This window comes from Lepisosteus platostomus, chromosome 12, assembly GCF_059453375.1.
Source record: "Lepisosteus platostomus isolate fLepPlt1 chromosome 12, fLepPlt1.hap1, whole genome shotgun sequence".
NCBI lineage: Eukaryota > Metazoa > Chordata > Actinopteri > Semionotiformes > Lepisosteidae > Lepisosteus > Lepisosteus platostomus.
Genome location: NC_142622.1, coordinates 45688592 through 45705106, shown reverse-complemented (window position 1 = coordinate 45705106; position 16515 = coordinate 45688592). Strand labels below are relative to the sequence as shown.

The 16515-nt window shown below is 33.4% G+C and overlaps 1 protein-coding gene across 2 annotated transcripts in view; it reads left to right on the top strand.

The window, feature by feature from the left end:
* Positions 1 to 16515, top strand: part of LOC148651655 (adenylate cyclase type 2-like) — a 109015-nt gene that overhangs the window by 26755 nt on the left and 65745 nt on the right. Inside the window, exon 3 of one of the 2 annotated variants that reach the window (XM_088602296.1) lies at positions 11060 to 11221. The exons of the other annotated variant lie outside the window; for it this stretch is intronic. Within the exon in view, the coding sequence (XP_088458422.1) occupies positions 11060 to 11221 (162 nt within the window). The remainder of the gene's footprint in view (positions 1 to 11059; positions 11222 to 16515) is intronic. 2 annotated transcript variants of the gene reach the window in all.

The following is a 16515-nucleotide window of genomic DNA, read 5'->3' as shown; positions in this document are numbered from 1 at the left end:
TTTCTAAATGGTTAAGCACTTTCTGCCATTGAACATCCCCTGGTGTTAGCTGCCACAAGAGTTCAAGCTTCAGTTGTGAGCAAGAGATCAGGGGAAATGCTAAGTGAGTCACTGTGAATCAGCCGGAAGTTCATCAGCAAGCAGCTCTGCAGCTTCCATTAACCACTAGCACTCAAAAGACTTGTGATAGCAGAATATGTACTTATCATTCAAGTGCAAAATTCACACATTTCCCAAAGATTTGTATTTTTGCAATAGTTAGCAGTTATGGTGTATATCAATGCTATTCTCTTTGTTCCACAATAAGCAGTATAACTGAAGTATAAAAACGATACAATTATATTCTAAATATTTACAAAATGTCTTTAGAAATTGAATGTAACTGGAATATTTTTTAATCTTTACAAAATCTACATGACAGTATCGGAATGTGTTAATAATTTAGAGAAAATGATTCAATCTAAATTGTGTTTGAATGTCACAAGTTGAGAAATTTTCACAACTTGGTATTTTGTAGATTTTTTTACATGCTTATTATTGAAAAGAAACAACTCAAGAAATCAAAAGTAAGTTAGATCAATAGCATACTCTGAGAGTAAAAAGTAATCTCCACAAATTTGTTTTCTGGTATTCAGGAAGTGTGCATTGTGTGCTATGATTAAATACTGTAAAACACTGCAGTTTATCAATTTTTGCGCCATATTTCATTAATTGAACATGATTTACAGTACAATTAAATTTAATGTTAAATTATACAGTAGTAGTAGTGCTTTTTTCCATTTCTAAGCCTCAGACGCTCTTAAAACATAAGGGACCCAAAGCATTTGAAAATATTATTGAAAAACAGCTAATACCTAATTCTATAATTCTTTATTTTCTTTATTTTCCCTTAAATGCTCTGGTAATGAAAGTCTTCGTGAAACATACAGACACACACTTAAAGACTTCAGAATGTTAATGTGAAAGATGGATAGTCCTATAGTTTCAGAATCAAATTAACAGTACGTTTGATACAGTAAGTCCAAGTAAAATGATAGAGGGAAGTGGATTCTTTGCAGGAGGAAGTAATTTTCATGGAGACAGTTTGGCTGCTGGGCCATGAATGTCATTGAAAGATCTAACAGTTTCTGCCAAGGGGCTCACTGTGAAATGTGAGTCATGAATTGGCAAGATTGTGATACAGAATTAATTTTACGTCTATCAGTGTTGTTGTTTTGATGATAAATTTGTTCTTTGGATAGAAAAATCTAATATAAACATACACATTTTTGTAATGGTATTAGAGCCTCCTGCCTTGTAAAGACACCCACTCATAAGACATTAATGGGATTTCCAGGAAAATTAATTTTCCACTTGTCTTGGCTGTAATATTGATAAACTGTGAAAGATCATACTATTTTATACTATAAAACTGGCTTTCTGTATCATGAAACATGTATGTGAATGCATAGTTTGTTCAACTGATTAACTTAATTTATTGACTCACAGCCTGGATTTTCCAGTATTTAATTGCAAGACTGAATTTTGGGGGGAAATCAGTTTTAAATTTAATTTGCAGTAATATTACTTTTTATTTCAAATCAATGTTTTAAAGACGCAATGCTTATTTTCACCTCTCATTCTCAATTACACAGAACTAAATTATTTTAATGAAATTAAATCAAATCTTTACTATTAATTGTTTGGGCAAAATTAGTTTTAAGGTAGAGTACAACTCGAAGATAGAACATAGCAGCACCAACAAAGTGGTCAGGACAAACAATACTGTAGTTTAGGAACATATTCGACATATTTTATTAAAATAAAAGACATAATTATTTTACATTATTCAAAACTGAAAATGCTGAGTAGAAAAATTATTTCCTAGATCTCCTTCACTTACACCTTGGAACACAGAGGTATCTCACAGATGGGAGTAAGGCAGATTCTCTGGAGGTAGTGTGCCAGTCACACCATACTGCAGTTAGCCTTCTTTCAAATTATTGCTTTCAGGTTGATCCAATATACCCAAAATGACTTCCCCCAACATATGCACAGATAAAACAGTACTTTATAAGAAAGAATTATGGAAAGTGCTGAAATGGTTTTGTCCACTTTATAAAAGCTTTATTTGCTTAGAAGTAAAGGTTAAGTATTTTACAGAAAAGATCTCACAACATTTGTCCAATCTTAACTATGACCATGCCCAAATCCTTGTCATGACTGACAACCTCTACAATCTGATTTATTACAGTATGTTGGAGAGGGCTACATGATTTTTAAAATAAATAATTATTTTGTTTTCAAAACATTTAACTCCAAATACAATTAAATGCACAATTCGGAAAAAAAACATTAAGAATTGTCCCAGGGGTATATTCTCAGTTCTTTTTGATAAGGTAACAAGATGTGTTAAGATTCTCAGAGGAGGGTGTGTGCCATTCAGCAAATGTAATAAGATGCATGTGTATGTATACTGGGCTATAAGGACCCACACAGACCACAGGGTGAGTCTCCCTTACTGGCCCCACTAACACCACTTTCAGCAGCAACATTAGTTTTTACCAGGATTTCTCCCATCCAGGTACTGGCCAGGTTCATACCTGTTTAGCTTCAGTGGCTTTCCAGATATGGCTGCTGGCCAACATCTGCAAATATGTGCTTGTGAGCTGGTGTTTCAAAAATATGTTTCATGCATAAATTATACAGAGAGAAGTAGGATTCAAAAATAACTGTTACACAGTTACCTATAAAGAATGTTCTAGATTATAGGGCTTTGATTTCCACAGTTATCTTGAATGCTGCACAACACAATTCTTTTTTATAAGAAATACATTTTTGGACTTTTTGAATTTCATGTTACTCTTCAACACCACCTTTAGTCTTGAGATTATTAATTGTCAATCATTGGTATGCTGTTATTTATTACTTCTACGTCAAACTGCAGTAACCTTATTCAATACCTAACACTTTGTTATTCTAAGAAATAAGGCAGTTGATATCACCACAAACACATTTTTTGCTTGATTTTCAATCAATTATATTTCAAAGTGTTGATGATCTTTAGTCTTTTAGTACCATGCTATTGGTAGAAATATATTTATATTTCTGAATGTCATAACTTTAGGGGGGAAAAATTCAATTAGCATTAATAAATTAGCTTATTTTCTGTTTTTGTAAAAACCTTTACTCTCATGCAGTGTATTCAGTCAATGATCAAAGTTGATTGACATAGTCCCTGAGGAATCAGAACACAGGTGCTGTGTTGCTGCAGTTATTTGTGGAAATCAAATCTTGAAAACTTGTGCCTGTGGCACTTAAGTGCTGCCAAACAGAGCTGTGTAGATAATTTGAAGAAGACTGTTTGGCACATAGGTGAAAAGAATAAAGGCAAATATTTACTTCATAAATATTAAGACTTTTGAATGTGTTTGTTTGAATGTGGCCAAATGCAGCAGAATTTAAATACTACAGAATAAAAAATACAAGAGAAAAATGCCTGCTTCAAAATAGTTATCACTTACATTATTATGAATATAATGTTATGAAATACAGAGTAATATTTTTTTGGGTCTTATTTGTAATGGCCACACCCATACTAAAGAAACTGAGGTTGAGAGATTGTTTCTGCATGTCCCTTAAGGACACATTGAATATATTTCTCCTTAATTAAACTGAAATAATTTATATCGTTCCCTTTTTGTTTAATATGAGAATTAAGTTCTGTTAGTAATAAAACTATTTTTATAAACAACCCCCATTCTATTTTTAATCATTTTAATATATATTATTTTATTTCTATTATATATAATATTTAATATATTAGGATGGGACAATTAATTTAAAAATATACCTTTTCTGATAGCATAGCAAGCATACTCTTCCTAGTGCTCCATCCCAGTCATGTTGAAGACAAAGCATGCCATGTTAAACCAGTTTTCAGAATACATGGAATAACAGCCTGCTATTTCAATATCCAGACTTATTCAGATTTTAAAAACAATGTTGCCTGAGAAATATGTGAACCAACAGTTGGTTTTCAATAATGACTAAAATAATTTATTTACATATGTATCCTTCCTAAGGCACACAAAACACCACTTTTTTTCCCCCCTAACTCCCTGTTTTTTTAAAAAAAGTCATTTGTCAAGCATAAAAATATCTTTATAACATATACTTTTTAAATACATCCAATCTTTTTTTTAGAACCTATTTTGTGAATCACAGTTCAGTACACTTAGGGATGTGGTGAGAGCATCCCTGAATTTTTCAGTAAAACAAAATGTAGATAACATAACAGGCAATCCTCGTGTAAAGCAAAAATTAAACGCAAGCAGTATCACGAAGCTAGGTAGCTCCAGAGCTAGGTAATCCATCCATCCATCCATCCATCCATCCATGACAGGAGTTAAAAGCCGGAGCGGGATCCGGCGAAGGGTCAGGGGGAATAAAAAAGGGGTAACGGGGCCAAGCACTCCAAGCCCCGGACCCGTCAAGGGGCTTGCCTCTCCCAGAGCTGAACCTGGAATGGTGGGAGCGTCTGGCTTTTGTAGGGAGGGGCTGGAACAGGGGGCAGGTGCAAAAAATCAAGAGAAACAAGAAGGAGCCGGAGCGTCCTTAAGAGGAGGGGCTTACGATCATGACAAGCAGCATATTTGGGCTAGGTAACTGGTTAAAGAAACCAGAAGCCTTAACAGTGCATTTTTTAGAGCTTTCAGTTATCATAGTTAAGAAACAATACCTGATGTAGCACAAATTACAGCTCAAAACCGGACTGAAGCATAGGCACTTAGTGAGTGATAGGGTCACTTGCTGTATTTACTTGTAACTCTCACACCTTTGAAAGCAGTGCATTTATTCTGGTTTTAGTGCATAATAATTCATTTTTAGCTCTACATTTTTTACTGTATTTTTTCTATCTCCATTTTCTCAATTTTCTCTGTCACGTAATTCATTTATTAGCGTTGAATTGTACTGCTGTAAACAAAGAAGGAAGACAAATCATTCTTCATGGCACGTTCTATTTGTATGTTACTTTAAACTTATCCTTTGTTATCTTTACATCAGTATGTATCGTACTCTACCACTGTGTATACTGTATTATCCAATCCATAGTTTCAGATAAATCTACAGATATAGTGTCATCCTAAAGATTGTACTGTGATGTCAGAAACAATACACTTGCAGTTTCATCTGTATAGTATGTATGCAAAAAACGTGGCCACACTTTTTCTGTGAGAAGTGGTGTTAATGCATACTGTGACAGTGGCACGTGGGAATGCGCAGCTTCCGCACCTGAGGCTCATCAGGTTTGCTATTTAAGATCTCCACGAGCTCGCGGATGTTGTTCAAGCTTAGAACAGGAACAATAGCGAAATAGCTACGGAAGGATTATGCTTGCACTTTAAGGCGAAAAACCCGTATTGTATATAACGAAGATGGCTCGCCTTACGACTACACACCAACACACCGCTCACTACCTGGTTAAGGATAAGAAGTGCTCTGACAGCGCTCTGGCAGTACTCGATAACCCGACACTATTACACTAGTATGTAGTCTATCCATTTTAGAAATCGATTTGACTTTCAGCATGCTTTCATAAAGTAGTTTATATTCCAGTGAATATATGGTTTATATTGTGATTCAAAAAGTTGAATCTTAATTGCTGGCATTCAAGCTACATACAGTACAGATGCAGTAACATACAGAATGTAGATCTACCAGATCTACTGCAAATGTGTCTGTTAGTTCAACTCATGCATGCTTAAAATGTTTTTTCTTTGTCTTAACCCACAGATGTTGTAGATATTAGTCATTTGTAGAAGAAATTATATCTGTTGCTGCATTGTGAAAACGATCAAGATTTATTTGTTTGTTTCACATATATGTCCTGTATGAGAAAACATAAACCACAAGGACAAGTGGACTGAAACACTGTTTCAGTTTTGTTTAATTCTTGTTAGGTTACATTATAGGAAATGTATTAAATGGTTTAGGCTAGCATACTAGCACTTAACATATAATGGATAGAAACCTAAGGTACAAAGTACAAAGGTTTTATTTTAGATATTTAGAGCTGATACTCAGAGTGATAAGCTATTTATCAGTTATAACTAATACAAGTAGTAATACATACCACCTGAAAAAACTTTACATGTTTTAATGTTGATCAATTTTCACATTCATTATTGATATTAAAAGTGATACAAAGAAGATTTATCATTAATGTAATTTTATACTGAAATAATTCACACATGGAAAATATAGTTTTTAATGATATTAGTATAATTTAAACCTGAACAATATAAGCAATAAATTAGATTGTGTAAGGCATAGCTACAAAGAGTCGCAGGTTCAGCCAACTTGCCATAAGAGGCTGCTATACAACCTCTAATCTTTGTAAATAGTTGTAATGGGAATTAATTAGGTAATTATTTTCACATGGGTGCAGTTAAGCTTTGTTTAAATATAAAGGGTGTGCATGGGTGGTGCTACTATTTTGTTCTATTAATGAAAAAAGGTATGCATTAAAGCATTCTGTGCTTCTCTTTTCTTGGCAATTGTGTGTTTCTGTGTGTGCAGGCTCTCGGGAAGATCCTACAAAGGGTAGGTTTTGTGACACAGATCAAAAGGCTTTACGTGATGGTAAACTGTCATTTGTATCTGGGATGATCTTTTTCAGACCTGCTGTTCTGAATTTTGAGTCATGTTTGACATGTTATCTTTGGTTGTGGGTCCATAACTACATTTCTTTGATTTTTAGTTTGATTGTTTTTCCAGGTACAGTATATAGAACAGTAGACCTGACTTTCTCTAGTTGTGTAAAAGTGTGTGCAGATCAAAAGTTGTGAGCAGTGCACACACAGCTGCTTCCATTGTGAGAATCTGAGTTCTTGCTTTTTCCACATCCCTAACCGCACACATGCATCTTAATACTTCCTGATCAACTGGTGAAGGTTAGAACCTGTTTAACTATAGATGAATTGAGTGTTTACATCTGTTAATTGATGTGAAGCTGCTTCCTTGTGCAAAAGGACATTGGCAGTTAAAACAAAGCATAAAGTCATGAACAGGGAAGCAGAAATGTTCAAAAAGACAAAAAATATTGGAGGTATTGAGTCCTATTGTGATGTTTTTGAATCTGGTTTATAATTTAAAAACAGTTCAAATTCCACAATGCCAAAATATGCTTCAAAATGCAAATCATAAATTTATTCTCTTCTCTTAAAGCAACATGGTCACAAGAAAAAGATTGATATAAAATGCTTTTTAAAGCTTTTTTACTTTTTAAAGATTTTTGGGTTTTCCATTTTTTTTACTTTTGAAATTCAAGTTTTATACGACTGTGTGAATAGTTCATTGATGATAGGGAAAATAGTTTTTGGTGAGGAATACCCCAAACCAATTTTCACATCTGAACAATGAACCAGGTTAGTGTAGGAATGCCCTTGCACATGCTTGTGCAGAGGAGACAACTGGCCCATGAATTCTGTTGACATCACTGTCTTGATAATGCAAAGGAATAGTGAAATACAAATTTAATATTGTTTGGGAGTGTCATAAAATGAAAAAAACATTTCAATTAGGCCTTATATAGTCTAGCCCATTTACCTTCGGTCCTTGTGGCTAGGTAGAATTTGGTTATGGTCTCTCTTGTGTAAAACTTGAAATGCTTTGGGTGGCTCTTTCTTTAATTTACTTAAAATAGTCACCTGTTTACAAGCCAGCAAGGTAAATTTGTGTTGAAATATTTCATATCTTGATTTAAGTGCAATTTGTTAAACATCCCTCTATTTTTATTTTGATATTATGCACTTCAAACAAAATAAGACATTTCGACTAGACATTGCTGTACTTGTGTATACTGTACAGTACATTTTATTTTTCTCCCACTTATGTGCATATTTAAAATATATATATGTTTATTTCATCTAATGCTATGTGATTGTAATACAGTATGTGCATCTGATACCCTCAGAGTTGTTAATTGAATTCATATACATATAATTTGCTTAGCAGAATGCCTGAAAAAGGTACTCTATGAATTGGCTACATTACTCTGCTCTCCTCCCCACTGATAGCTGATGTGTGGAGAGCGTTCTGGCGCACTATGGCTGCCGTCGCATCATCCAGGTGGATGCTGCACATTGGTGGTGGTGGAGGGGAGTCCCCATTACTCATCAGAAGTGCAGGTCCAAAGGTTTATGGCTACATACGAAAAAAGCACTTTAGTCTGCCATGGAGCGTTATATTTACAGTATATATATTATGCTACTAAGGCTGCTCTTTCCATCACTTTGCAATTCATATTTGTTCATAAAAATACATAGCATTATCTACAGTGCTTTAGGCCCCCTGTTCATTTATAGCATTGCAGTACGATCTTGTTCAGCTATAGTTTTATTGCTCTAAAAGAGACAAAGAAATGTGTTACTTAAGTGTGGTTAGTGATTTATTTAACACGTTGCTCTAATTTCTTGTTTTATCCAGAATGCTCTATAACCATTTCCTGAAGTTTATATAGTGCAATTTGTTTCCATTTGCAAATAGTGCAGCTCTTTGTGGTATATGGTAATAACTCATCTATATTAATTATTCAGGGCTGGGGTTTCATTTTCAGTTTTATTCAGGGTTGGTCAACAATTTGTTGTTGTCATAAATGAAAATCCGAGGCAATGAAATGTTGATAGTGTTACAAAGCAAAATTCAAATGCTCTAGATGAGATGTGATAGTGTTTTTTTTTAGAATTGGCCAAGATTCATCTGGAAAACATTGCAACATTTTTTTTTCCTTAAATAGTTTTGCCTAAGGGGTTCTCTTACCGTGACTAAAAATAGACTGATTTGAAATTATTTTAATAATATTGTTGACTGAATGAAAACTGAAATAATTTTCTGTTAAAAAATACAACAATCTTGAGCAACTTACTTTAATTATTTCATTTAGTAATTACTAAAGCAGTGATATTCAAATTCAGTACCAAATATTTCATAAGGATATTCTTTAATTGAGCAGTGGTCTATTTAAATATATATATATAATATTTCTATTTATATGTATCTGGTCCATCAGCAAAGGTATACAGTATCTGCCAAGAACTGGTTTTGTCTTAAATTTTTAAAGGCCAGTCATGTTTTTGTTTAATGTGTTTATTTTCTATTGATGAAACTGGAGAGTGCCTATGATGCTAATTACAGTATCTAGGCAAGAACTTTGGTGGAAGCAACTAGATTAAATCACATAACAGTGTTTTCCAAAAGCTTCACATTGCTTTGCATTTTCTGTAAACTCAATCACTTACTGTTCTAAAATTAAATGTAGTTTTCCTTTCGAAATCTAATACTTATGTCCTAACATGGTCCTTAGGCCTGTAAAATCGAAAAGTATAGCTGGTTCTGGATAACACTTCCCAATTTCCAATGAACATGTCTGGCGTAGGCTTCAAATGCGTTCAAAGCTGTTTAAAAGTTGGATTGTGGTTCTTCCACCTACAATGTTAATGAACTGAAATGGTAGTTGCAGTGATTTTAGAGGGGGTATAGCTCAGTAGTAGAGCATTTGACTGCAGATCAAGAGGTCAACAGTTCGTATCTGGGTGCCCCCTTGGTGACGTCTGTTTTTTTAAATCAATTTCCCTACGGGATTAATAAAGTATTATCTATCTACGTATCTATCTACTTGGTATGTCGGTAAACTGTTTCATGTGTTCTACTTATATATTATTGCATAACTATCTTATTCTTCTAAACATTCTAATGAATAAACTTTGTAATCTTAGCTGTGTTTGATTGTTATAAATTGATTTAAGAAAGAACAGGTTTGCTTTCTATTTAAGGTTAATAACTAAAATTAATAACTAAACAGTAGAAAAATACATATTTTTAATTATTTTGTGTCTAAATTATTTGTCAAAAAAAATCAAGAGGTAGTTTGTCAAAATGATTGTAGGGCTCACTTAAAATTCACCCAAGAAATGAAGGAAAAACCCGTTATTGTTTTAATCACAGCTCTACTGTTTCTTGCATAAAATATTGTTCAATTTCCTAAACTCATTTCATTTGTGCTAACGCTTTGTAATCTTTGACAGTTTAAGTGTTTTTTAATCCAAAATCTCATTATTCAATGTTTTTATTCTGTGATTTGTTCTCTTATACCTGTCAAGCCACAAATGTTCTTAAATTCTATTAGAAATGCAATTAATCTGTATTATTGTAGTCCAGGAAAGGAAAGAGTACATTGTTATTGAACAGTTTATCTACTTGTGCTCCAGAACAGTAACACTGGGTATGTGCCGCAGAATGTAAACATTTTCTTTTTTTCAGGTCATATACATTAAACTACAACGTATAATGTTTTAACATAAGCACTTGTGATTAATCTTGTGATAAAAGTTTCTGGCAGCACATATATTATAAATTGATATTTACAGTATAGGTAAGATATGTCACATCTGGGGGGCTTCAACAAAAAAGATTGAATAAATTAATAAGTTAATTTAATCATAATTAATAATTGAGTTTTAATACAGTCAGAGGTCCATTAATTTAAAGCTGAATATTGGGATGCAATTCACTGAACACATTCTAAGTACACTTATTATACATAATTTAGGAATTCAATACAGATTTGGGATTGCTTTTTACAGACTAGAATCTTGAAGTACACTTTAGTGAAAACATTGACTGTCAGTTAAAATACAGTATGTACAGTACTGTATGATCTGTAATAAAATTGTAATATATTGCAATATTATATTGAGACCTAACAAAATGGGAGTGTATGACTTGAGCCTTGTGCTCCATAATGTGTGATAATGATTGAATTAGAAGAACCAAAAAATCATAAATCCACCCTTTCCTATGTGTAGACCATTTTACCACATAGCATTCAATACACTGTTTTGAACTTTATTTGATACACATGGGGAAAAGACCCAATTTCTACAATCTCAGTTATAACAAACTTTACTATATCTGAGATCAATGTTTTATTAAAGCTTTGCAGCTGGAAAATTCATTATTTTACTGCTTACAATTCCAAGGTTTTGTATGTCCAATTTTGTCATTGTTTTCTTTTCAGGTCTCCTTCTTCTTGTTTATTATATTTGTGGTGTACACCATGCTACCCTTCTCGATGCGGGATGCTGTAATTGCCAGTGTGCTGACCTCCTCCTCCCACACCATTGTACTAAGTATCTGCCTGTCAACAACCTCTGTTCTGATGGAACACTTGGTATGGCAGGTTAGTGCCCATTAAAGCTTTTTTGCTCTATGACTATGAATTCTGACAATGACTGTAGCAAAAGCATAGGCAGATCTGACATTTAATGATTGAGAAGTGAGAAAGATGCATTTGAGTGGTTCTTATAGTCACAATGTTCGTCTTTGTTCCATCAAGTATCTCTTTGTACAAACAAAAAGTATTTGAATAATGCTTTGGTTGTGTAATTCATGATAAGGAAGAGTTAAAAATATTTTGTACTTCATAAGAAATATTATGGGTTCTAAAATGCTGGTGACCTTAGATAAAGTTATTGAGTCAAGGATCAATGATCAATTTACTATTTTTGCAAGCCTTGAACTACATTTCTTTGCTATTTATTATATTCTTTGGATAATGCACATACCAACCTAATACCTTTTAATGGCACATTCAGACATTTTCTAATATGTGAATGTAAGACCATACAGGGAATTTAAATTTATTCGAATTCTATAATAAGACACATGGATACACTGTACAGGAATTTCAAATTGTGGATGATCTACAGTAGATGCTTTATGTGAAAAGAGATCAGGGATTGACATGTGATTTAATAAGGTATTATAGGATGATTATGAGTTCAATAATAAATATAAATATATTTTCCTTTTTTGATTTAAAAATATAAAACGCATGACACCCTGAAATAGGGATATTTCTTTTTCAAAACCCAATACAGCATTGCTTACAAGTCACTTCTGTGGATGTGAATAATTGGGAAACTAAAGAGTAACTTTAGTATAATGTGATATTAACCGGATTTTGATCTCATTGCTTCTGGCTTTGGTATTTGTTTGAAACATTGGTGAGAGTTTGTTTATATTGAAAATAGACCGAAGTCTCCCCTTTTCCAATAGAACATCTGATTTTATCATTGTATTAAAGTTTTGTGGGTTGGAAGGTGGAGAATGGAGCCAAATACAGGAAATATTGGTACTATTTTATATGAGTCAGAAATGTCAAGTTCTTGCAATTATCTTGAGAATGTGATAAGGTGCAGCTATGATGTGTGTACATACTGTAGCTCATTAGACCTGGAAAAGGAGTATGGATAACCCAAATCATTAAAAACTTACAAAAAAGTCATGTTTTGTGGATAGTAGCATATTTAAAAATCATAGAACCATATATTTCCATTACTTTAGCAGTAAATATCACATTGTTGACATAACCTCCTGGTTCTTCTTGGCAATATGCTCTGAAACTACAGAGCATGTGGGAAAACCGTAGGTTATCAGCAATTACTCTACGTTTTGTTATAAAACTCAGCCATAAAAGTGTCATCTCCTCTGTTCTGTCACATAGTGCTACAGCGTTATGCATTCATGTAAGGTAACATTCAGGAGACTTTTCCACTTTTGTCGTGACAGCACATTAATGATATCAGCAGTAATGAAACTCAGATCTACTTTTATTTTCTATATAAGGGTACTTTGAACTTGGAGAATTCTTTTCCTAAAGACAAACATAAAACCGTAGATGTATGGCAAAATAGAGCAAGTAATCATGTCAAGGCATCTCGTTTATAAAGACCCTCAACCTGTCTTCCTCCTTGCCCCCCTGGTGTCATTGGTGACTGGTCATTTTTTAAAGTTGATGATTCCTTTTTGTTTGAATTTTCCTTAGTTGAGTGGTAGAAATCTGCAAATTTTAATAATTGTAACTGGTTTTAAAAATGTAATAAAATTGCAAAAAAAGAAGTTGCATGGCAAAAATTAAAAATGATAAAGGAATCACAAGTCTTTAAGATAAGAAAGTCTGTCTGACTATGCTGTCTCAGTGTTGTAATATTTAAACAAATATTACCAGTGATGTTTACTGAAAAACATCCATTTACAATAATAATTATTCACTTTCTTTATGTACAGTACCAAACATAAAATACACATTATCATTGCATCCATCCATGTAAGGAAAGGAAATGTGTTGAGTTTGAATAAAGGGTTAAACACCCTTAGCCTTCTTGTTCTGACGTCATGATAAAAAATGAATTTTCACACAATGCTCTATAGTGTAGATGCACACCATTATCTGGTTAAAGTATAAATATCAGATGTGAATACTAATGCAACAATTTTAGCTTTAAGCGAGCAGGTGATCCATTGCTTGTTAAATTATATTTCATTATAACCCATTACTGAGTTAAACTGAGTTGTCTTCTGAAGCAATTAATAAGAAATTGTTCATAATTATGAATAATGAATAATCTATGTAGTGGTTGAAATTACAGTGACGTGAAACACTTCTGTATAGATTTGAAAACAGCTGGTTAATTCCAGATTGTTTAACATTCCCTTGCACATGTAGTAGTAGTAGTGTTGTAGTTAGGGCATGAGTCCTCTGAGGTTTTATTAAATAAATAAACTGCAATTATGTAGCTGAGCTCTGTAAATGCAAATAAGGAGCATAAAAACACAGCTTCTCTAAGGCGATAAGCCTTACAGTTTTACTTTTGTCTTATTAAATCAGTTCATTCGTAAGCAACAAAAACAAGCATTATGATTGATGTTTGAGATGTTAAAATTTAGTTGTAGAAATAAAGCAAAAGAGGTTGTGTGACGATGTAAAATTTGCATAGAAATATATATTTCATAATTCAGAATTTACAGATCCTATATTTAAAACTTGCAACAACCACTGTTTTTGCCCAATACTTTCAAATTTCGAATTTGTAATTCAAAATAAACTATTTTTTTCATGGAAAATCTGCTAAATTCAAGCTACAGGTTACATTAAGTAGTGCTTTACACAGGTCCTATTGAAGCTCCTATTGTTTCAGTTGGAAGAGGTTGGAAATAAAATGCTTTGACTGCAACTTGATTGCTTGCTTACTGTATTATAAGAATTATTCTTTCAATCACTACCTGTAAGGAAGTGGATCAAAATACTGAACAATGTATGATAAAAATTGATTTGTATAAAATGTATGCATCAGAGGTCTGAATATATCACAAATTAAGAACATGTTGAAATATCCAATTTCCATTCCACACCCCTTCCTTCACTATTTAAACCCTCCGTTCACTCCGAGTCTGCTCAGGAGTTATAAATGAATAACCCTGAGTAAACTACTAGTTTTTTCAAGGCTCCAAAACTGATGATTGTTTAATCTGGAGATGGGTAAGGTTGGTGTTTTGTGGATATATTTCTGGTGTTACAGATGCCCTGAACTAGGTAAAAACATGGGATATATAACTTTTTGCCGGCGTTGGCTTTTGCTGTCATGTTTTCCAGGGTTATTGATTGATTGATTGCCTTGGTGTATTTTGGTTCTGTAAACGGGTTTGTGAAGCTCCGGTTGTCTATTTTCGATTGATAAAAGTATCTCATAAAACATTTAGAGACATCACAATAATCTCTTTATTGTGATAAAATATTGCTGAACACGTTCTTTGAATGATTACCTGACTAGCTATTGTTTGACTTTCTTCACAGCATACCTTTTAGTGGTGGGCATCCCTTAATTCAGGCAGATAATTAAGGAACCGGTTGGAAGCCTCTACAGCTTGTGGAGAGGACAGGTGCAGAAGCCACACGAATAATGGACAGCTTCAGACACTGCACACATTTACTAGAGATTGTTTGCAGTGAACTTGGATCATAGAAGTGTCTGATTTATTTTATACCTTGAATGCTTTGAGAGAGAACTGTTTCAAAATAAAAGTACCAGTCTATATGTCATCATAATTTATAGTCTAACCTGTAAATAAGGGAAACTAGGTCTGCAAAATTAAAAGTGAAATTTTTGTGAAAATTGACATGTCTTTAATCGCTTTGGTAAATTATAACAGAAATGGTGATATTAGTTCAATATTTATGCAGATGTTTCAATGGAGTATTTCGGCATCATTTTAGAAGGGATAATTAGATAAAGTATGTTTTGTATTTTTTTTAACCAATTAATTTTGTTGGTGAACTTTTGTAGATGTGTAATGTTTTGTGGCACAATTTTCCACATTTCCACTTCAACTAGGCCTGAGAACAGTACTTTAATAAAAAAGGGAATTGAACATTATGTACAGTTTATTTTTTTTGCACAAAGCTGTCAGTCCATTTTATTTTTCAATGAAATCAGAAACAGAGCCTAGTAAAAGTAAACATACTGCTTTGCAGACATTTTCTATAGGAAAGTGAATCAATCAAGTAGTGAAGTTAAAACAAAACTATAGTGAACCTTTAAATTTATAGTATGTAAACCTTCCATATTTTCAATAAAACATTAGGATTTTCACAGTGTTAACATGAAAGGTAACAATATCTGCATTACTTCTGTATTGTTAAGATTTTTCAGAATTTCCAGAAAATGCTGAATTTCAGATAATGGACTATTATTTTTCTTTTATTCATTGCTATTTTACCATTTTATGCCATTGCCACCAGCTATATCATCCTGAAACTCACAGCTGACAACCCACTGAAGCTCAGCAGGTGTGATCTTGGCCAGTACCTGGATGAGAGACCTCCTGGGAAAGTTAGTCACTACTGGAAGAGGTGTTAGTGGCATCAGTAGGGGGTGCTGCAGTCTGTGTGGATCCTAATGTTGTCCTAAACTGTAATTACAAATTTCCTCCTGGCCTTTACCAGTCATGACATTCTAATAATCCCCATCTCTAAACTGGCTTTATCACTCTGTTCTCCTCCCTATTGAAATCTGATGTGTAGTGAATGTACTTGTGCACTATGGCTGCCATCGCATCATCCAGATAGGGCTGCATACTGGTGGTGGTGGAGGGGATCCCCATTACCTGATTACCCTTGAAAAGCACTTTGAGTGGAGTGTCCAGAAAAGCATTATGTAAGTGTAGATTATTATCAGTAGTATGCAATCCTATTTTATTTTATTAGTACTGTAATCTAAAATATTGTTAAAAATCTCACTCCCATAATATTATTGATAGTCAAGTTACAGTTTGAATGACTAGACAAATATTTGCTTTTGTTAACTATGAACACATCTCTTTTTCTGACTATCCAAAGTGCATGAATCCCGTTCGTAAAACCTGTTTTTAATGTATATCAGTAGACATTTATTCTGAGTGGTCATAAATCGGTAAACTATGTTAAATCAATGAAAAATACCAACAAGTAATTTCTCCTCTGTAACTGTAACGTTATACTCCTCTTCACTGATATGAATCATGCTGTAATCACACAGTCACCGTGTCCACTCAGCTACAATAAACATGTCCAGGCATTGTAGCAATGCCTTGATTTTTTATTTAAACCAAGGGTAATTTGATTTGATATTTTGGATCATGCTTATAATCTTGTTT